The following is a 22,271-nucleotide window of genomic DNA, read 5'->3' as shown; positions in this document are numbered from 1 at the left end:
AGCAATCCAGTCCTGTGATTGGATTGGATTGCATTTGTTCACAAGGAAGATGTGCTATCTCTCAAAAAGTTAGAACAAAACAAAACAAAAGTTAGATTTTTCGACTTGTTTACACTTTGATAGTGTGTAGAACTTAATTCAGAGTGCTGCACATATCAGTCTGACATGAGCCAGGTTAACCCTAAAGAACCTTACAGGCCAATCTCCCTGAAATAATCCAGCTGCAAAACTTTAACATAGCATTGTCCTTGCATGGCCATAAACTGGTTTGTTCAGAACTGCCCATTTAAGTCATGGGTTTAATCATGCACAAGTATAAATCAACACTACTGACCTGGATTAGTCCTGTTATGGCTAATTTCACTCTGTTAAAAATTACATTTAGAATGCCAAATACTGTGTGAAATTATCCTAAATTATTATCCAATTATCATGCACATGGTTGTCCTACATATTTGCAGTATCTCTGTCTAGGAGAATGTCTGTGTCTCTTCAACAGACTGGCTTGGACTAATTAGATTTTGGCAGAAAAAGCAGATTCCTGAAATCCAGACTGTTTTGCAATAGTACACTGCATTCAATTAAATGAGGAGCTACAGCCATTGAAAAGGGACACAATAGTGAAAGGAGGAAATGTCCCAAAGAGCTTTTGACATAAAAACAGTGTGATTAGACTGTACTGTGCAGATGTAAGAATGTGAACTTTTGGCCGGGTTTGTTCATGCATCTGTGTCCAATCTGCTCCTTTTAAGTTTTTAATACGTCACAAATGGGCCGATCTGAACTGATATAACCCCATTTCTCAAAACAGTGGATCAGAGCAGAATTCTGTTATGTAAGATTCAGTGTGTAATTTAGCACAGATTACTGAACACTTTGGCAGTAAAATAAAATCACTTTCATTTTATATTTGGTGTTAATATGAGATTAAACATTTGGTGTGTATTTCGATTGTCATGTGGGCTGTGCCGATTTTAATCAAATTGAGAATCAGTTGTTTCAAGTCGTCAGTGATCCCTAAAAAAAAAATAAATAAGTGAATTTCCTTTGGGATCAATAAAGTATCTGTCTATCTGATGTTTGCTTGATGATTATAATTGAGAGGTCCACAATCAGTCCTCTGTCAGTAAAAGTATGTGGTTTGGAGCAGAGTTCAGACTTGAAATGATTGTGCAATTTTTTTGTGTTAAAGCCAAAGTATGTAACTTTTTAGCCAAAAAATTTTATGTTTTTTGGTCCTTATGTTGCACTGAAAAATATACTCCAAGCCCAGAGAATGGGCTAGCATCTTTACAAACTGTATTCTCATTTGGCACGCAAGCCTTTTCTACTGTTGTGGTCAAAAAGTGGTCCATATATTTAGTTACATTAAAATGTGTTTTGTCTGCCCTTAACTATGGCAGCCGACGGGGGTCAAACAAACTGCAACTGCCCAATGCGTCTCAGTTAGAGAAAACAACTTCAAGAACAGAAAAGATGCAAATTGATCAACTCAAACGCAAGTACCTGGGTGAAGCATCTTTGAGTGCCATGAAAAGAGCTATACAAGTGTTATGTACTACTGTTTTTTATTTACAAAACAAGGTGTTTGACTGATGTGTATTATTTGGCATCTTTTTCAGCGGAGGATGTGAGGAAGCTAAAAAACCGCGTTGCTACACTGGAGGCCGAAGCCGCTGTCACCTCTGCCCGGACCAGCCGCTTCTCTGGTGGAAATGAAATCAACAATTATGTCGATGGAGCTGGGGGTGCGGGGTCTAGTACTGACACCAAGCTCTACATAGGGGGAGGAGCCATAGGAACGGGAGGGGGCGGAGCAACAGCAGGGGCAGGAACAGTGGCAGGGGCAGGAGGGGCGACAGGGGCAGGAGGGGCAACAGGGACAGGGACTAGCACAGATACACGGGTAGGGGTGGGGGTGGGAGTCGGAGCTGGTGGTACTGCCGGAGGAAAGGCAGGGGGCGTGGCGGGTGGAACTTCTGGCACTGGTGCAGGTGGAGTGACTGTGGTTGGAGGTGGAGGGACGACTGGTGGAGGGGCAGGTAGTGCTGGGGGGGCAGTTGGAGGAGGGACTGGTGGAGGAGGCAGTAATGGAGCAGGGAACACCATCATCTACTTTGGAGGAGGAGGAGGCACCAGCGGAGGAGCGGGGACTGGCACCGTCACTGACACAAGGTACACACTGGCCTGTCACAATTAGGGCTGCACAATGTGTAGCAAAAATATCAATACCGTAAAACTGACTGACGCATTAACGAATATTGAGAAAATAAATTGCCTCCGACCACCGCCGTTACTCACACACACACCACTTTCATATTAGTTAATGCGGGTGACGTGTCTTGCTTAACAGTTTTTGCCACTGGTGCCCCACTGTGGCACCTGATTTTTAAAAGGGTTTTCCATTCAAGCACTAATCAGGCCTGGCTTTGCTTAGCTTCTGAGATCTGAGAAGGAGGGATCAAGCCTTGACAAGTACAAATTGCCCTACAGAGACAATAACCTACTTAACCTACCTAGCCGCTTAACCTACCTTACCTTACTAATGGGCATTTTTGTTATTTTTCTGTCCAGTAAAATTTGAGCTGTAGAATGCTGAACAATTACCTTCTATCACTCATTGTAGATACAGTCTAACTACATAAGTATTTCATTCTGTTATATATTTGCTGTAGCCCATATGTTTTTGACAATACTGAACATTTAGAATAGCTTTAGTGTTTTTGTGTCAGTGTCTTGAATTTGTTTGAATATTATCATTTACTGTCTATAGATCTAGATACACGGAGAGCAGCAGTGGCACTAGCTACACAGGCTCTACCAGCTATGGTGGAGGCAGCGCTGGGGGTGCTGGCTTCACCTGGAGCGGGGGACAACTGGATGCAGCCACTCTTCAGTCGGCCATTCTGAACATGTTAAGAACTGAACTGCAGTCACAAGCATTCAGAGGTAATACACAGCAATTCTGTTAACTTATTTTTTATTAAACATGGGACCTTTATTTTTTAAACTATTTATTTTCATAATTTTTAGAAACAACATTTTTAAATAATTTTTGTCAGTGAAGTGTATTGGCAGTTATTGATGACAGGTGTTCTCTGCTTTAGCATATTTAGTGTCTTCTGTTCAAGGAGAGCGGGGGCTACCTGGACCTAAAGGTAAAGAAAAGACTATTAAATAACATTAATTTCATAGTGATTCACATATTATCTTATATTATATTATATTGTATTGTATTATATTATATTAATTGTAAATATCTGTCTCTTTTAATAGGGGATCCAGGCTTGAAAGGTTCAAAATTATTATTATTATTAATTTATTTCGTTTGATTACCATTTACTAGATCATTAGATTTATCATGATCTGTTATTCTGTTTTACCAACAGGAGAAACAGGTTACCCAGGAATTCCAGGTGAGGATTAAAAATAAAAGGATGTTTTTGTTTGAGTTACCGGAGTGCACAACTTACAATGACCTTTGACCCCAGGTCCCATGGGTCATGCTGGTCCCGAGGGTCCCAAAGGCCAAAAAGGAAGTATGGGTATGTATAGAGTTGCATACTCTTGATTTGATAATGTGATGTGGAGAGTGCTATGCTATGTAAAAAGTGGTGCATTTATAAGAAGACAGCCATGTTTTGAGAAATAGAAGGGAATAAATAAAGATGGTGTGTTTGGTCAAAAAGGATTCACCCTTAATAGAAAGTAAATATTTTTTCTATTTTGTATCAAACAATTATACATATATGTTTTAACCATTCTGACACATGCTTGTTTGTGTGTCCAGGTGAAGCAGGACCCGAGGGGCCCCCAGGTATCAGGGGTCGTGAGGGTCCACCAGGCCCCAGAGGAGAGCCAGGACCACATGGTTTTGGAGAGAAAGGAGACAAAGGTATACAGTCTGTTCTCAAGCTGAGACATTGAAATTACAGCCAGAAGTGGAGAGCTGTGACTGACGTGTGTGTGTGTGTTTGTATGTGTGCAGGTGCTGCTGGTGAACCTGGTGTTGCTGGAATTATGGGCCCGGTTGGACCAAAAGGTATGTGATTTAATAGAAGACAAAGGCATCAATCGCATCCAGTTGAGATGATTATTAACACATGATGCAATCCTTTTAGATTTCACCAGATGGCAGTACTGAGAGCCCTGACCTCTTGATCACATGTACTCTGCAAAAGTCAAAGTTAGACTTTTAGATATAAATTAGAAATCACTGCTTTCTCACTGGTTCAATGTGACCATTAGTATTTTCCAGTGGAATGAGATTTCCAAGTCCAATTTTCTTTGGACAAAATAAGAAAAGCAAATAATAGCATTTTAAAAGAAAACAGAAAAAGTCAAAAATCGAGCAGGTCTATCAAGGATCTGAACTTCTCAGTAGATTAATAAAATTGTAAACTTTATTTCCTACCTGGATGACTGAGGCATTACACAAACATATTGTAAGCTTTACAAACATTCCTTCTGAGTTAATGAAGTGGAAGTTATCAGTTTTCAGTTACCCAGAACGCTCCTTGTCCCATGGAAAGATATCCCCTCGCCCTGTTTATTTGTCAGATGAATCTGTTGTTGTCCCTCCCTCTGAAGCCCAAGGCCTAAAGGGAAACAAGGTGTTATTGATCAGTCTTAAACTATTTATTTAGCCTAACATATTAAGTCAATTTGTTGTGAGTTAATTTCTTTTTCAGAATGTTTTTGTTATGGTACAGTAATCATTTACATAATATGTAAAATGTATTGACTTAATTTACCTTAATTTGAAGTTGCCAAAACTGGCTGGTTGCTTTGTTTGCATTTTTTATTGTGTCACACGTTGTCCCAAACAGCTACAATATGGTGTGGAGTACACATATATACTTTTAACGTAGTTATTTCAGGATGTACTTTCTGTCAGCAGCTTTGGATAAATGCTGTGGGTAAATCCCATGATGTGTTCACTTCACATTTTGCAGGTTTCACATTAGCCTCTGTTTACAGATAAGGAATAGGGCGGGGGGTTCAAATCTTGCCTCAGGTCTAGATGACCTGCTCTGACCAGACCCATAGAATGCTATACAAACAAAGCATGGTTTAAAATGTGTCACTTTCTGTTTGGACCACTACTATACAGCTAAGCATGCATCCATAACCATATCTTCTTGTTGTTCTTGTATTTAGGTATAGTGGGATCTCCTGGCCATGTTGGACCTCCAGGTGTGTTGTATTTTTATTACTCACATTTATGGCTGAGGACATGTATTATTGACTGTAGTTTGTATTATATTATGACTTTATTATATCACTCACAATGTCTTTTAATAGGCCAACCAGGTGTGCAAGGATTCCGTGGCGAACCAGGATTACCAGGGCTCAAAGGTAGCTTTTGTAAAATGATGATTATTCTTATGTAAAAATCTTTGAATGAATGAGGGATTACACCAAGTTGTTTCTTTGAATGAACTTTGAATGAACTTATTGTGTTGCCTAGGTGACAGAGGACTTCCTGGATTCCAAGGTCTCAAAGGTTTGTGTTGTAGACATTAAGCCTCTATATTTCATTGATCAAAAATCCTTCACATATAATTAAATCGTGGTTTGTATCTAGGTGAACCAGGCGACAAAGGTCCAAGGGGTCTGCCAGGTCAGTAATTACAATAACTTCAAAAACAAAACCCTAATGAGATGCAATATATTTGAACATAATAGTGTTTGATTGGAATATGTATGCTATCTGGACACACACACACACACACACACACACACACACACACACACACACACACACACACACACACACACTGCACCAGGCTACGGAGGGACAGAGGAGCTCATTTTTTAAAACTTGTACATATACTAATAATCATGCCTTATTTGACACCAGTTTCTTACTATTATTGCTATTTTTAATTGATTACTATATATTGTGATGTTTGAGCTGCTGTGTCCAAATAATGCCCCTTGTGGATCAATGAAGCTTTTCTAACATTTATTTAAACATTAAATTGTAAAAAAATACATTGTCCTTTCTCAGGTGACATTGGTGTACCTGGGGTACCTGGTCCAGCTGGAGAGAAAGGACCTAAAGGATCAATGGGTGAGTCTGACATCACTTTGTTTGGGTGTAAGGAGCTTTAATGTAGCCAAGATCTGCTTATGTTCTGTGTAATCTCGACAATCTATGAATATGGAGAAATATCTGCTTTCTTTTTTAGAATATTAGAGAAAAATAAGACAAAACAAACAAACAATGAAACAAATCTGCAACAATATCTCAAGATTAAGTGATTCATTAAAATAAATTCTCTTGAACAGCTGTAATAACACTAGTTTACCATCAGAGGGCAGTGGGGTACATGCATGTCTCCCTCTAGTGTTCAATGTGGGTTTAACAGCACAAGCAGATGTGGTAACTCAAAGCAAAGGTACTCAGTCAGATTTTGTATTTATTTTTTCTTTTGTTAAGGTCTTTCTGGGCAAGATGGTGCAAAAGGCTCAAGAGGTACATAACAGATACTTGTATTATTATTATGATTATTGTTGTTTTTATTTGAATGTAATCAGTTAACCGTAATGATCTCTTGTGGTTCTTCTTGGTTCGTAGGTGATCAAGGCCCTGTTGGACCTCCAGGACTCCGAGGCCCGGCTGGTCCTCCTGGAGATGCTGGTTTGCCAGGTAACCATGGAAACAGTTGCTCTAGATTCAGTTTATGCTGGTCATTCAGACTCATTTATCATCTTGTACATTATTACAGGTCAGCCTGGGCTTCAAGGACCTCCAGGTACTGCTCTAGTTTTTATGACAGTGTAAAGTTAATTTAGCAATCAATCAACAACGTTATTAATCCCAAATGGGCAGTTCAGTTTGTAGATCTCTGGTCGTACCAAATAAAATAATGTACATACACCACACACTATACATTCAAACCTCAGTGCATCAGGGGAGGCATTAGCAAATTTACTTTCCATTTAAAAGTTTTATGGCAGAAGAAATAAAAGAGGAGATGGACACAGTGTATGATCAACCTTCTTTATTTTTGGTTTTAGGAGTCGCAGGAATTCCAGGGCGTCCCGGTATCAAAGGTAAAGTCTCATGTGTGCATGTGTATTTGACATGTTTAAACATATCATGAAAAACATATTATGAACATCTCTTCTTTTCATGTTTAAGGTGAACCCGGTGAACCAGGAAGGATTATTAATGCAGGTAACAGAAGAAAACAGGTCTAATACTAAAGCACAGTTGTTCCCAATCTTTTTTACTGCATGAGCCCTCTTCTGCTCATACCAGTTAAGTTAACTGCAATCCTGAAAAATGCATTATGATAAAAATTATACCTAACTCACATTTATTTTACACAGGGTGATTTATTTTGCATCAGTTAGATTTTGTCTGATCAGACAGAGCTTTGGGAGCACCCTGTATCTCTCCCACAGGTTGGAGAGAACTGCTGTAGAGGATTAAGAGAATAATTCCATTTTGTATTTTAGCCGGTTCTACCTCAGTTGGCATCCCAGGACCCCCAGGTCCCTCTGGTCCCCCGGGTCCTGCTGGACCTCCAGGATTATCAGGTCTGAACTTCCACTGTCCAATTAGTGACAAGTGTTTATATAAAGTCATGTCATACTTCTATACATATCTCATTATAACTCCACTTGTCGTATTGTGTTTAGGTCCCATTGGTCCTGCTGGCCTTCCTGGCCAAACTGGTAAGTCTTCTCCTGTTCAAAAACCTCTAGGCCATTTGATCATTGACCTTCAACATAAGAGATCAAATGTTTTGTTTGGTTTAAGGTCCTAAAGGTGATAAGGGCGACAAAGGGGAGCCAGGAGTGAGCGTGACCACCAGTGAAACCATTAGCTCCAGTAGAACTCAAAGTAAGTGCTTCAAAACATAAAAGAAAGTAATACATCTGAAGCTCCCTCACCTCCACTCACATGTTTTCACTGTAATATGTTTTTGTTCAGGCCAGTATTCTGCAAGTGGAGCGTCTGGAGTAGTTGGCCCACCAGGGCCCCCCGGACCCCCAGGACCACCAGGGCGTCCAGGTAACAACTTATGAAATAATAAGTCATGATCTGTCTGATTGTATAAATCACTGATAAACCTTATCATGTTTTAGGAGATTCAAGACAAGGTCCACCTGGGCCTCCTGGTCCACCTGGCCAGCCCGGTAAGTATCACAAAAATGTTAAACAGTATTTTAAGACATTTGAAACTAATCAGATTTGTTTTTGCTCATCAGGCTATGGTAGACCAGGGCCTAAAGGAGACAGAGGAGACTCAGGCTTTGCTTCCAGCTCAGGCATGTACAGTATTATATAATGTTATAGTCTTGCATTAGTCTAACCCTAACCCCAAAGGACACTGATGCTTTGCAGGTACAACATTCTACACCGGGCCACCTGGACCACCTGGGCCTCCCGGACAGAAGGGATCAACAGGTATGTGTAGGAGAAGTAATCTGGTCTTTGTTTAAAAGTATAACAGTTTAATAAGACAATATATGATCATTTCTGCAGGAGCCCAAGGACCAAGAGGCCCCCCAGGTATGTGCTGTTTGTTTATGTTTGGTTTTGTTGAATGCCCCGCTTCACCAAAATAATATGTGTGTATTCTTTTCAGGGGAACCAGGAAACACAGGTATGTCTTAAGATAATGTAAACAAGTCTTTGTTGTGAAACATGAATGTTGCTGACTTCAAACCCTTCACAGTTTCTTACAGTGGAGTGCAGACTGTGCAGGGACCACCAGGGCCACCAGGGCCTCCTGGGCGCCAGGGACCACAGGGATTCAAAGGTAACCCCCCACCTCTAAAAACAGTAGCCAAACACAGCACAGAGCATGATTTTGGGTCAATTTGTGTCATTTTGACACTTTTATTTTCATCTTTTAAGGAGATCCTGGAGTCCCAGGTATTCCCGGCACATCCAGAGGTATTTCTTGTTTTTATGGTTTTATTGTCTCAGATGTTAAAAACTTACCTGTGATACTGGAAAATACCATTATTTTCTTGGGCAAGGCCCTTGTTACATTGCATATATGATAGATATAATATTACATTATTATGGATGTTTATTCTATCAGGCTCAGTGTCTGTCACTGCTGGCCCACCTGGTCCTCCTGGACCCCCAGGACCACCTGGAACGCCAGGCTTCTCTTCTTCCAGTGACATCCGCCAGTACATCAGTGAATACATAAGTATGGACCTTGTCAGACTATAACCTCTTTAACTAAAGAATGAGATGCAAAATCTGTGTTATCTGCACTTTTAGGCCGTAGTGGCCAGTTTGCTGTACCAGGACCTCCAGGCCCCCCTGGACCTCCTGGGGCCCCCGGATCCTACACTGGCTCTCTCGATGATCTGTCTGCTCGTATCATTGCATACTTACAACGTAGGTTTAAAGTTATGTGCAAAGTTATGAAATATTGTGTAGATTATAACTTTACAGCCTTCCTAAGACTTTCTTTTTCTGTTAAGGGTCAAGTTCTAGTGTGAGAATCGGTATACCAGGACCTCCAGGACCCCCTGGGCCCCCGGGTCAGGGTTCCCTGACAGTCAGTGCTCTCATAGCATTGTTACAGAGTGAGTACAGAGTCAGACTGATGCAACAAAGCCATCAATGAACATTATAAACAAAATGTCTTTTGAACTGTGCTCCTGCAGGAGATGATGTGAGAAGATATGTGATAGGACCACCAGGCCCACAAGGACCACCTGGACCCCCAGGAGCAACTGTCGATGGCGGTTATGGTGGTTACACTATAGAGCAGATAGCCACTTATGTCATCAAAATCATCACTGGTAAAGGCTCTCATCACACACTGTCTGTCTGTACGTATGATGTTTTAGTCTGACTCCTGACTGAATCTGTCTGTGCAGACAGAGGACTCACTCGAGGACCACCAGGACCACCTGGACCTGCCGGACCCCCAGGCCCTGGAGGCTCAGGATTCACTACAGCCACCATTGATTATTCTGCTCTTTTGAGAAGTACTGCCTCTTTTAGAGTACTCAAAAAATGTTGTCGTCTTCATGATGTTGTTCTTAATAATTATTTCTGCACATTTAGATCCTGAATTCCGCTCGTGGATGACCTCTGCTATACAACACAGTAATGCTGGACCCCCAGGCCCACCCGGTGTCCCAGGACTGCCTGGTCCCCCTGGACCACAGGGACCTCCTGGAGTGTCCACCTCCACAGTCTATGGCTCAGGAGGTCGCAGCTACAGCTTTGAGGACATCCAGAGATACATACAGAGTAAGTCCAGGGTCAATGCATTGTTTTCAGTCAAAGGTTTCAGGCAAATAATTATTTCCTAAGTTGAAGGTTTTTGTGAAGACCATTCCACATTCAGAAGATACCACTTTTGTCTTATATTCTTGTGTTTTCAGCTTCTGGCTTACGAGGTTTGCCAGGGCCTCCAGGTCCCCCAGGCCCACAGGGACCACCAGGCAGTTACAGTGGTTCTGTCACATACAGTGGAAACTTCCCCCGAGAGAGTATCCGTTCTGAGGTGCAGGAGTATCTGTCCAGTGAGTACTAACTTCACCATGTCTTACACAGTGTGACTGAAGGCAGAGCTTCAGGTAAAGCCATCTCAGATTTATATAATAAATGATTTGTGTTTTCAGGTGAGAGTGTTCGCCGCTCCATCATGGGACCTCCAGGGCCTAAAGGACAGAAGGGAGACCGTGGAGATTCAGGTGTTATTCGCACCCAGACTCAGAGTTTCTCTCAGGGTGATTCTCGCTATGGCACCCATGGGACTCAGATCAAAGAGATCGACATCAGTGGGCTCACAGAGACACTGGACTACTCTAATGTGGCCATGAAGGTCACAGACTACATTAAGAGTGAGTAGCCTTGAGTTCACACTGCAGAAATGTACTGTCAGACAAACGTCATGTTTTTTTTTCTTTCACTGTTGATCAGATCAAGGCCTCCTGCAGGAGTATCTGGTAGATGGACCTCTGAGTCGAACTCAAGTTCGAGCTATTCAGGGCCCTCCTGGTCCCCCAGGCCCCCCCGGCCCTCCGGGATACAGCCGTGTCCTGGCCTCCTACGGCAACATCACTGCTGACCTGATGGACTTCTTCAGAGGTAATAATACAATGAGTTTTTGTCATCAAAGACATAAGACAGGACAGCACATGCCTACACAGGACAGTGTTCCTTTCCTCTGACCAGGGTCCAGGAACTAAGCCACTTGGCGCTACATATTAGGGCCACTTTTAAGCTGTGTTCAGACCACGGTGTCAAAAAACACACTCAACAGCTCTTTGCATTTGACTTCAGATTCCCCTGAAGATGCCGTGGACGAGGATAATCAATAAAAAACATTGAAAAAATGATTTGTGCAAGACTGCAGCTCTTGGAGCTAATTTCCATCTGCAGTCCCTGAGAGAGACAAACCATAGAATACAAAAATAGCACAAACAATGTAATCTATATACAAAACAATATAAAAAGTACAATGACATTAAATATCTTTATCCCTGCTCCCTCTGTGCCCTTAATCAGTTGACTTAACACACTGGACAGTGAGTCACTGATTATTTGTTGTTTTACTCTTTAAAAACAAATTCCATGACTAAATGTTTTTGATTAGTAATTTGATGCTAACACAATGTTACTACAGCTAGTGAAATCACTCTTTTCATTTTAAATGATTGTCAGATACTAGAAATGTAAATGTACAGGATTACACCATACATCCTGGCAAAATAGTGTAAACTTTAAACAGAACGTAGAGCTTAACTGAAGCTGGAAACTGTATCTTAACTGTCACTAAATCTCCTTTGTTACAGCACATGGCACCATCCCAGGCCCTGTAGGACAACCCGGTCCCAGAGGGGAAAGGGGCTACCCAGGACCCAAGGGAGACAAAGGTAAAAGAGGAGTGGTTTGGAAACATAAATATATAGATAAATATATACTGTTATATTTTTATATAAGATAAGTATATACAATTTTAAATATTTTTCCAGGTGATCCGGGACAACCAGGTCTACCAGGATTACCAGGAACATACACTGTACAAATTCCACACAGACTCCAGAAGAGAGACACAGGTACAATTTGTCTATAAACCCCAACTCAATTTGATACTTTTTTATATTAAGCTGCACTGTGTAACTTTTCTGGTGGATGGTTTGTCATGGAACTGTTATTGCTTGGTTTGGAATGATTCACAGTATGGCATTAAACCTTTATATCTTATGGAGATCAAACCAGACCAAGTTACAGGTCAGATTTGTGAAAAGGCAACCTGCTCAAAGTCAGAATACTTGTTTCTCTAGGTATTTTTGAGCTATAAAACCTGTAATTGAATAAATCTAATGTAGGGCTGTTTAAATTCATACTGTGGAATATTCCAGGCAGAGCAATGACATCTCCATGGAAACAAGCAGGTGACAGACCTCCAAGGAAAAATCACATAGTACACCTTTAACTTTATAACTCTATAACATCTGTCCTCTCTTTCAGCTAAAAAAGTGCATGGTCTTCGTCACAAAGATCTTCGCCCAGCTGATGGAGGCTGAACATATGATTCTACTGGGTCATCTGCATTTCACTTTTTCTCACTTGTAGATGTTTTACTTTGTAGCAGTTTATCCATTTTAAATGCTCAGGCTTGCACATGTTTGTGGATAAATAAAAGTGGCCAAATGCATCTGTCTCTCCATACTGAAATGTTACATAGAAGGGTGAATGATTGATTTTAGACATGGGTGTATAATGTTTACTTGCCAAGTTAGAAGCTTGCTTTTATACTTTTTAATGAAATATTGTTTTATTGGCATTTTCGCTTGTTTTGTGCGTTTCTTTGAGTGTCATTTAGTGTTGTGTTTTGTATTTTTGCAGGACTATATTGTAATAAGGAATATACACTTGTTAAATACTGATGTCATTGTCATAAAAGGGCTATAGCAAATCATTTTCTTTTTAAAGTGCCTATGACAGGTTAGACTACTCACTTTCAAAAACATTCACACCTGTTTTCCCAGTTTGGCTATTTTTTTAGGTTTCAGATTTTACTTCTTGGTTGGAAATCATAACATCACACTAGAGAATTCCATAACTGTTACCTCGCAAAACTCCTCTAATGTACACAGAAATTAGCAAGTGATAAATACAAATATAAGATAAACACCTTTATTTGAATGAAATCCAGTTTAAAGTATCAGAAAAAAATGTGTTTCTTACGTGTAAATTGTGCTGAACTTTTGGACAGAATTCTCTCTAGTGTGATGTCATCAGTGTGTTTGAACTACTTCCTGTAATTTTCCAACATGTTTTTCAACTTTTTTTCACAAATGGCTTCTTGATTTGTGTAAAACTATAGTTTATATTTAAAATAGCCATAATCCCATGATATGAATTCAAAATGATCATAAAAATGTGTCATACGCACTTTAAAGCCAATATTTTAAGACTGGTTTACTCATTTAAATCAGTTTTCAAAATGCATAGTGAGTTATCTTTCAAATGGACACAATGAATGAACTGAGGCTAGTTTTTGCTTTACTTGAAAGGTGCAATGATGAAAATAGTATTGAAGGCCTAAGATGGAGTCAGATAATCACAAAAAATTCTTCATTGGTTTGTATATTTTTGTAAAATTGAGCACTGAAATATACGCTTTATAGTGTTGGAAAGATGATCATGATTTACATTAAAATGCTATATTTGAATAAATTTATTTTTTGGAATCGTGAGTATTTATATTTTATGTATAAAATAAACAGCAGTACAGTGGTTTATTACTGAAGGGTTGACAGATGTTATTTGGTCTTGAAGGCACACTGTAAATTTGCTGAAGGTCCACCAGCTGCTTGTTTCCATGGAGATCACATTGCCTGGAAAGTTCCAAAGTATGGCTTTAAATTTTTCTATCTCCATGGAGACAAGCAGGTCATGCCACCAGACCAAGTTACAACCCAGCTCACAGGAAGTTAAAAAAAAACATCTATAAATGAGATAAATGACAGACAAGTTTAATGTCATACTGTGGAACATTCCAGGCAGAGTACAGAAAAAAAACTGGACAACAAATATTAAAAACCGTCCATATTTTATTTACATTAATAAAGGCAACTTAAAATACATCTGATTTGACATAAGAAATGCATACTAGTCAAATAATAAATCTTGTGACCAAACAAAATATAAAATGTCATTCAGCATCGATAACAGCAATGAGAAGATCAACAGTTAAGCAATGGCAAAATAATCCAGCGTAATCTTTAATTTATAAAGACCAGATATATCCATAAATAAAATGGGAATTTCTTTGTAACGTGCCATACAGCAAGCTAAATATACGATTTTAAAAACTATAATAGTAAAATAAGGTATTTGGAATAAAAGGAACAGCTAAAATGGAAGGTGGCGATGTTTTATGATTTCAGTCAGTCTGTATTTTGAACAGACAGAAGCAGCAAAGGGTACTGTACCATCATAAGAGATAGTAAAGCTAAATGCATATTTAATCATTAACCAATGTGCGAAACAGTGCAAATAAACAGCATTACATTCCCTTAGCATCCATGTGTCTTCATTTTCAAACATTAGCTCAAAGTAACTCCCTAAAAGTAATCAGATGTACAGCATATTATCATCATAAAGGTGCACTATGTAACTTTTTTGGTTAGGGTCCATCACCCGCTTGTTTCTGTGGAGATGTCGTTGCTCTCTCTGCAATGTTCCACAGGTCTCCATGAAGCTAGAAAGGTTTAATACCATACTGTGAAACATTCCAGACAAAGCAATAACATCTCCATGGAGAAAAGTATTTGATGGAACCCTCTTCCAAAAAAGTCACACAATGCACCTTTATGTTTTCCAATGAAAAACATGGAATCATGGAAAATGATTTTATAAAAGTTGCTCTGATTTAACTCAGTAGAATACAGTCATCATCACAATGTGTGATTCACCTCATATGTAGATTACTTTTTTTTTTTTTTATCTCATTCAGAATGCACATTAGCTTATTTTTTACTATGACACTTTTTTCTAATTTCTCAAGAGTAAAATGCATACTTTCTTTCTTTTTCAGTGACCCAAATATTATATTTCTGACACTAGTATTTTTTGTTTTCCTAAATTGAACATTCAGGGAACTGAAAGACGCTTGGATTCATATTAGCCTACCAATGTGAACATGCTGGGAAAAGTGCGAAACATCTTTTTCTTTGGGCCCTAATCGTCATGAAGGAGGGAGGACTAGTTTGGTGTGAGCGTGTACTTGGGTTAGGCACGTCCTGCTCCCATAAGGTAAAATCCATCGTGTTTTGACATTTTCATGGTTAGTTGGATCCTCCATCTCCCCCCTGATAAGAGTCCTTAAGTGCAGCTTGGTGCTCAGAGGAAGTTAAACACCGGAGTTGTGCATGTTGGGAATGGGGTAGAACTTGGACACTCGACTCTGAGTGGTCGGATTAAGGCACTCAGACTCTCCGCTCATTTTAAAGAAGACTTCCTGCTCCTGGAGCTTTCTCTGGAACTCCTCCTCCAGTGCCTGCAGGGGGCAGTACATACAAGTCAGTGAATTTGAATTGGATTACACAAAGGCTTCATAATATATTTGTATATAACTATGCCTTATTTGAGACTAGTTTCTTCACTTATTTTGAATTTATTATTATCATTTACATTTTTGCTCATAGTTATTATAATATATAGTCATGTGTGAGCTACTGGGTCCAAATAGTTTCCCTGGTGGGTCAATAAAGTTGTGTCTAAATCTGACTCTAAAACCAAAATAAAACCCTTACCTTTTTCCGGGGCCTCAGCTTCTCTCTCCATTCTTTGATTTCTTGGTTGTGCTCTTCGTCAAGTTCTTTCAGCTTCTGTGTCTCGTGTTCGATCAGCAGATGACATTTCTCATTCTAAAAGATAACACAGGTGAGCATGTGATATCAAGGAATGGGAAGAAATAAAATGTTAACTTTAAACAGATGGGCAGATTTTATGCCATTTTCTGCTCTATATTACAATGTTGTTTCCTCATCAAAAACAAGCCTTTTTTTGTTTTGTTCACACGTTTAACACAAAAACCTTACATATTCAGGCTGAATTCTTCTCTTAAACAGAAAAAACTTGTTGTGATGTCATGTGGTGGTAATACAAGAAGTGCTCCACTGTAAACTCTGTAAACTCTGTATGCCTTCATTTGAATCATTCGGACATAATTTGATACTAGAATAATCTGTACTAAACCAAAGGTAAAAAGGTAGCTGAAACCTACCACTTCATGACATCAAAAGGTGGAGCAGACCATATTGAGTTTTGACGATGTAAACAAACTAATAAACCAGACTTGCTCAAACATGTGAATCAACCAAAACACAACTCCAGGTATGTTTTTGATGAGGTGACAACATTATGACATGGCTTAAAGATTAAATTTTGGGTATAATACAGGAACTTTAAATTGGCCATATATTAAAGATTTTTGGTTCACTGTATTTATATGGCTTCTATTTGGACAAACAGATGATGAATATTATGTCTTGCAACAAGCAATGGATGGCCTTGCACAATGTCACTGATAATGAATTTAACATTAACAATAATTACAGAGAAAGAATTGCATTTCCTTTGCCTATATCCTCAGCGTTGCCATATACATGAGTGTGCAAACGTACTTTAAAAACAGTGTTGTAACTATGACCTTTGCTCTATAGAAAAGACAGACCTTGTCTTGAGAATATTATGAGAAAAGACAGAGAGCAGTTGGCCTTGACATAGTTGCTGTTTAGTGCTTAATGTGTACACTCTCCGTCTCCATGGTTACCTGCAGCTGTTGCAGTTCTCGGACATTGGCGTCACACTGGAGCTGCAGGTCTCTCATCTGGTTCTCATGTTTTTGATGCTGATGGAGCCTCTCGTTCTTCTGACGCTTCTCCTCCTGAGCAGCAAACTAAAACAGAGGCATGTCCTTTAACTCACGGTTTATCATGATTTATCAAAGTCACAATCAGCATATTAAAATTGTTGTACTGCAGAGCTATGATAGTTACTCATTTTGTAATGTTATTTGACAAAAAAAACAACAACAACTTGCATCAGATCGAAGACTATGGTGAATTAACCTATGCTGATCTACGTTATAATGTTGTACTCTCATCACACATGTTAAACACACAAATTGTGCATATTTGGTTCTTCTCTCAGACAGTAAACACTCTGTTCTGTATATGCATTTTAATTCTAAACTGTGTAAAACCATGCCATGTTTCAACTTTAACTGAGCATATACAGGCTTTTTAAACGTCTATATAAAAAGTAAAGGATTAATTTACACTACATAACTGAAATATCGATACCTGCTCAAATGTGTATCTAGTTTCGATACTAGTTTTAATATCAATTAGTATCAGTTAGTAGATTTTCGATACCAGCTAACCCAAAGTCTTCATGTAAACACAGGAGACTTAGGTCTGTAGTACAATCCCCCATTGCATTTGAAAAACATGAACAACAAAGCATGTCCTCTCTTCCTCCCCTTCCCTCTCCTTCTGCTCCTCTCGTTTAAGTATATAAATAAACTGTTGTGCTCACCTGCTTGATACGCTCCCTCTCCTGCTCTGGAGTGACTGCTGCTGTAGCGGTGATCCTGAGGCTCTTCTTGAACATGGCCATCCTGGTTTTGGCTTCGCTCCTCTGGATCTTGGGGAGACGTGCTCTCTCCTGAGTCTGTTTGTTCTTCAGCTCCTCGATCAGGCGCTGGTTGAAACGCTGCATCTGCTCCATTTCCTTCACAAGCAACAATATTTGGAATTAAAGGTGCACACATAAGTTTTTGGTTGGAGGGCCGTCACCTGCTTGTTTCTATGGAGATGCCATTGCTCTGCCTGGAATGTTCCACAGTATGATATTAAACAGCTCTACCTTACATTTATTGAATTACAGGTGGTTTTACAGCTCAAAAATACCTAGAAAAAGTGTGTGTGGTTGCCTCTTCACAGATCTGACCTATAACTTGGTCTGGTTTGGTCTCCACGAAGATAGAAAGTTTTAATGCCATACAGTGAAACATTCTAGACAAAGCAACAACATCTCAATGAAGAAAAGCATTTGACGAACCCCCTCCAGAAAAGTTACACAATGCACCTTTAAGACAACTCACCAAACAGCACACAGAAAACTAATTGTTGACATAGAACAACATCTCTGGTCGATAATTTAGAAATGATGAATGCACTAATCCAGGCAGGGGACTATTGTGGCCCCCCTTAGTCTAAAATTCTCCCCCATAAAAACAGCCTGGACCATATTAACATAGCAAAATTAGACTTTGTTCGTCATTGTATTATCATAAAGAGACTGCACTGGTCAAAAACGACTGATTAAAGATTAAATACAGGCAGAAACTGATATTCATACTCCACAAATGTAATCAAATTAAATGCTGCAGATACATTCTTTGTGCCACCATACTCTTAAACAAAATCTACGGGAAATAATGTCAGGGGTTCTCAAACTTTTCAGGCCTTGCTATGTCCATTTATAAAGTTTATGGCAGGGGTCTCCAACCTGTAGCTCAGTAGCTTGCCAAGTGACTTCTGAATTATACGTACTGTGCTAAATAAGTCAAATTTGATTAATTAATTTCATATTACCATTGTACATATACCATTTTGATGCCTATCTTTGTGCATGACAAAATGGATAATGTTTTTTATATTATAGGCATCTAACTGTACCTTGGCTTGCCATGGCTCTTACATTTATTCAATTTCTTATGACCACTAAAATTAGTAGCTCTCTGGCATTTTTGTTTGAAGGCCCCTCGTCTATGGTATGAACACATTATCAGCAAATGTAATGCTCTACAAACTGTTACCTTCTCATGCCTCTTGAGCAGCTGATGTCTCTGCAGGAAGTACTGGTCTTTAAGCTGCTGCTTGAGCTGCTGGTGCTTCTCCTGCAGGTGGCGCTCCTCCAGCTCCCACATAGCAGCTTCTCTGGCTACAGCACACACACAGAACACACATATTATTTTAAAAGGTACACAACATTGATTATTGTGAGCTTTAAGCCATGTTATAATGTTGTTATCTCCTCAAAAACATACCTGGAGTTGTTTTGTTTCATTCACACATGTTTGAGTAACTCTTTATTATTAGTCTGTCTACATCTCCAAAGCTGAAAATGCTGTGTTCCACCTTGTGATGTCATGCAGCTGTACTTCTCATGTGGACAGTTACATTTTACCTTTAGTTCTGTAGAGATTGTCAATTCCAGGTCTGAAATAATTCAAATGGTTCTAGAGAAGGTGTATGGAGTTTAAAAACACAGTGGAGAACTTCCTGTATTACCACATGACATCACAAGGTGGAGTGTTTTCAGTTTGAGAGGAAAACTCAGTCTAAATATGCAGGTTTGTGTGTTAAACTTGTGCGACTGAAACAAAACGGAACTCCAAGTATGTTTGTGATAAGGTGATACATGGGCCCTTTAAATATCAGAGTGCACACACAAATACCGGTTGAACAAAAGCCATAAAGTACAGTACAGTGTGAGGCGTGCTGAGACATGTCCTAGTCCCATAATGATGACCTAACACCATGACAGCGTCTCAAGCAGCTGCTGGTTTCCATTTATCTCAGTGTGTCAACATGGATATTAGCATACGCAGTTGAAGCTGGCTAAACACGGCTTCCGTTTTGTCAAGGGCAATTTGTCGCTGAATGTTAATGCGCTGGCTGTCTGGAGCTGTAGAGTCTCACAGCTGTGGGGTGGGAATCCAATACGGCTTTTTTCATGTGCTTTTCTCATAATTTTGGAGTTTAATAAAATAAAAAGATTGGGCTGTCAACTGTGAGCCAGGGAAACAATAAATTATGTGACAGGAAATTGATTTCTGATGACAGTTTGAAAGACACTGAATAGATTTAAAACAGAGTCGCTTAAAAATCTGGTTCATTGCTCATTCAATCAGAGAAGAGATGCTGACCCAAAGGTTGCTGAGTAAATTCCTAAGATATTGCAAATTGTCAATGTATTCCACGATATTTGCCTCTATAAATGATAAATGACAAACTGAGCTGTAATTGGCACAGATGAGTGAATAAATTATGAATCATTGTAGAAATTGAATCATTTGAATTGAACCTTAGAACTGTAGTTGACTAAAGAAATTGTTGGTCGACTAAAAACATGACTTAACTAAAAGGGCTTCTCAAATTGATTATGTATCTCAATGTAACTGACCCAAACCGCCCTCGTAAGACTACACCCGCATCGTGTTATTGCAAAAACAACTATTTATGGAGAAAAAACGTACTAGGAAGCAATGTAATTTTATAAAGACAAATTAAACTTCTGTATCATGAGTTTGATCTGCAAACAATGCATACAAAAATGTCAAATCTTCAGCAAACTCACTCACTTAATAACTTCTCATCTCCGCTGTTGTCCCATGAAAAATACTTATAATTTTAATAAAATAATTGCTTAACTAATATAAATTTTGGTAGACTAAGACACCATTGACTTTTATCCACCGTCTACATCCCTACATACACTAATTAATACAAAAAATATATAAGCACCAGACACAAATATAGTACACCATGCATTGATAAGGACACAGTAGTATAAAGGTGCATTGTGTAACTTTTCTGGTGGAGGGTCCATCAAAAGCTTTTTTCCATGGAGATGTTATTGCTTTGTCTGGAATTAAACCTTTTCATCTTCATGGAGACCAATCAGGATAAAATACAGGTCAGATCTGTGGAGAGGCAACCTCACTCACAGTCAGAATGCCTGTTTTTCTAGGTACAGGGTATCCCCAGGTTTGACTGTATCCCCAGGTTTGACTGCCCCAAATTTAAGACTTTTTAAAGACTTCTTTAATACCACTTAAATGAAAATTAAGACCAACATCGCACCCATTATGCGGGCGAAAAACACCAGATCCAATTCTAATAATGACCAACCAACTACTATATCTAGAATCTGAGAGCCACTGTGGATTAAACCTACACATCCCCATGATCCACCCAACGTCTTCCTCCACTGTACTGATTGTTTACTCATTGCCGCCGGCGCCAGAAACCAAAGCATTGTTTGCACATACTCCAAATTAGACGTTCATTCATGTTAAGTGATTTCACGTTGTTTTTTTATCCCTTCATTTAACATTGCACTACAGCCCGGTTGAGTATACAAAAAAATTTAGACTTGGACATGTTACAAGTAACATGTAAAATCTTAGGCAGCTCAATGACATAACCATAGAAATAAGCAGGTGACGGACCCCCAACCAAAAAGTTACACAATGCACTTTTAAGTATTGAATATTGGACTGACCTCTCATGAGCTGCTGCTTGTGGTTGAGGCAGTCTCTCTCTATAGTGGAGATTTCCAGTTTGTGTTGTTGGATGATCTTCTTCAAGGCTCCGTCCAGTTCCTGTTGCTGCTTCTGTAAGAACTCCTGCTCCTTTAGGGTCAGAGAGAAACAGCAGTTAGGAAGCTGTGAAACCGAGATACACCTAAAGTAATAATAACTACAAGGTATTTTTGCATTATGGAGAAAACACACAAGATCACGTCACATCAACAACTCCTGTAGGATGGAGAGACAGAGAAAAACAGGTATATTATGCTTACACAGAGATTTACCATTTTATGTAACCTCAACATTTAGCCCCACATTTACTAAAAAATATGCTTTTTTTTAAAATAAATTTTTAACCAGATGTAATCCTCTGAAATGTAATTTGAAAATAAATATAAAAGGTTCACTTAGGAGTATAGATTCCAAAATGAGTAAACTGCCTATAGGAAAAAAAACTGTCAAAATTCATGCACTTTTGTTTTTAACTAAACACTGAAGTCCATTCCATTTTTGTGTAATTCTTCAACCAAAACTCTGTAATGAAGTACATAAAAAAACTGAATTATGATTAAAATAACTTAAAGGGTCTATTTTATGCTGTTTTCTGATCTATGTTATGTTGTTTCTTCATCACAAACATACCTGGAGTTGTATTTTGTTTCACATTTAACAAGTTTAAGTCACAAACCTTGCATATTTAGGAGTTCTTCTCTCAAACTGAAAACACTCTGTTCCACCTTGTGATGTCATGTGGTAATACAAGTGCTTTTTAAACTCCATGCACCTTTACTAGAATCATTTGGTTGATTTCAGATCTGGAATTGCTGATCTCTGAACTAAAGGTAAAAGATAGCTGTTAACTGAAAAACTAAATTACCGACATGACATCACAAGGTGGAGCAGAGCATTTTGAGGTTTGGAAATGTAGACAGA

General features: G+C 39.1%; 2 protein-coding genes across 5 annotated transcripts in view; one reads left to right on the top strand and one right to left on the bottom strand.

Moving 5' to 3' along the window:
* LOC110156981 (collagen alpha-1(XVII) chain-like) overlaps positions 1–13,704 on the top strand; it is a 42,907-nt gene extending 29,203 nt beyond the window's left edge. Inside the window, exons 17-57 of the mRNA XM_055162411.1 lie at positions 1,623–2,175; positions 2,774–2,949; positions 3,108–3,158; positions 3,277–3,294; positions 3,390–3,416; positions 3,492–3,545; positions 3,791–3,895; positions 3,989–4,042; positions 5,161–5,196; positions 5,305–5,358; positions 5,471–5,506; positions 5,588–5,623; positions 6,014–6,076; positions 6,446–6,481; positions 6,584–6,655; positions 6,735–6,761; positions 7,027–7,062; positions 7,151–7,186; positions 7,471–7,551; positions 7,654–7,689; positions 7,775–7,858; positions 7,949–8,029; positions 8,104–8,154; positions 8,227–8,286; positions 8,363–8,425; positions 8,504–8,530; positions 8,607–8,624; positions 8,697–8,780; positions 8,879–8,917; positions 9,069–9,182; positions 9,257–9,376; positions 9,463–9,567; positions 9,649–9,786; positions 9,865–9,975; positions 10,055–10,243; positions 10,378–10,518; positions 10,618–10,839; positions 10,919–11,086; positions 11,794–11,874; positions 11,974–12,057; positions 12,473–13,704. Coding sequence (XP_055018386.1) covers positions 1,623–2,175; positions 2,774–2,949; positions 3,108–3,158; positions 3,277–3,294; positions 3,390–3,416; positions 3,492–3,545; positions 3,791–3,895; positions 3,989–4,042; positions 5,161–5,196; positions 5,305–5,358; positions 5,471–5,506; positions 5,588–5,623; positions 6,014–6,076; positions 6,446–6,481; positions 6,584–6,655; positions 6,735–6,761; positions 7,027–7,062; positions 7,151–7,186; positions 7,471–7,551; positions 7,654–7,689; positions 7,775–7,858; positions 7,949–8,029; positions 8,104–8,154; positions 8,227–8,286; positions 8,363–8,425; positions 8,504–8,530; positions 8,607–8,624; positions 8,697–8,780; positions 8,879–8,917; positions 9,069–9,182; positions 9,257–9,376; positions 9,463–9,567; positions 9,649–9,786; positions 9,865–9,975; positions 10,055–10,243; positions 10,378–10,518; positions 10,618–10,839; positions 10,919–11,086; positions 11,794–11,874; positions 11,974–12,057; positions 12,473–12,528 — 3,623 coding nt within the window. The 3' untranslated portion in view covers positions 12,529–13,704. The remainder of the gene's footprint in view (positions 1–1,622; positions 2,176–2,773; positions 2,950–3,107; positions 3,159–3,276; positions 3,295–3,389; positions 3,417–3,491; positions 3,546–3,790; positions 3,896–3,988; positions 4,043–5,160; positions 5,197–5,304; positions 5,359–5,470; positions 5,507–5,587; positions 5,624–6,013; positions 6,077–6,445; positions 6,482–6,583; positions 6,656–6,734; positions 6,762–7,026; positions 7,063–7,150; positions 7,187–7,470; positions 7,552–7,653; positions 7,690–7,774; positions 7,859–7,948; positions 8,030–8,103; positions 8,155–8,226; positions 8,287–8,362; positions 8,426–8,503; positions 8,531–8,606; positions 8,625–8,696; positions 8,781–8,878; positions 8,918–9,068; positions 9,183–9,256; positions 9,377–9,462; positions 9,568–9,648; positions 9,787–9,864; positions 9,976–10,054; positions 10,244–10,377; positions 10,519–10,617; positions 10,840–10,918; positions 11,087–11,793; positions 11,875–11,973; positions 12,058–12,472) is intronic.
* Positions 13,705–14,043: 339 nt separating this feature from the next.
* slka (STE20-like kinase a) overlaps positions 14,044–22,271 on the bottom strand; it is a 37,590-nt gene continuing 29,362 nt past the window's right edge. For all 4 annotated transcript variants that reach the window (XM_055162414.1, XM_055162413.1, XM_020921557.2 and 1 more), the window contains 6 exons: positions 21,311–21,440; positions 18,840–18,964; positions 17,555–17,749; positions 16,788–16,913; positions 15,766–15,879; positions 14,044–15,509 (listed from right to left, as the gene is read on the bottom strand). In XM_055162414.1, coding sequence (XP_055018389.1) covers positions 15,363–15,509; positions 15,766–15,879; positions 16,788–16,913; positions 17,555–17,749; positions 18,840–18,964; positions 21,311–21,440 — 837 coding nt within the window. In that variant the 3' untranslated portion in view covers positions 14,044–15,362. The remainder of the gene's footprint in view (positions 15,510–15,765; positions 15,880–16,787; positions 16,914–17,554; positions 17,750–18,839; positions 18,965–21,310; positions 21,441–22,271) is intronic.

Source organism: Boleophthalmus pectinirostris, unplaced genomic scaffold, assembly GCF_026225935.1.
Source record: "Boleophthalmus pectinirostris isolate CB_2022bp ecotype Guang Dong unplaced genomic scaffold, ASM2622593v1 HiC_scaffold_5, whole genome shotgun sequence".
NCBI classification, from domain to species: domain Eukaryota; kingdom Metazoa; phylum Chordata; class Actinopteri; order Gobiiformes; family Gobiidae; genus Boleophthalmus; species Boleophthalmus pectinirostris.
Note: the sequence above shows the minus strand (reverse complement) of the source record. Positions and strands in the feature narration are given on the sequence as shown.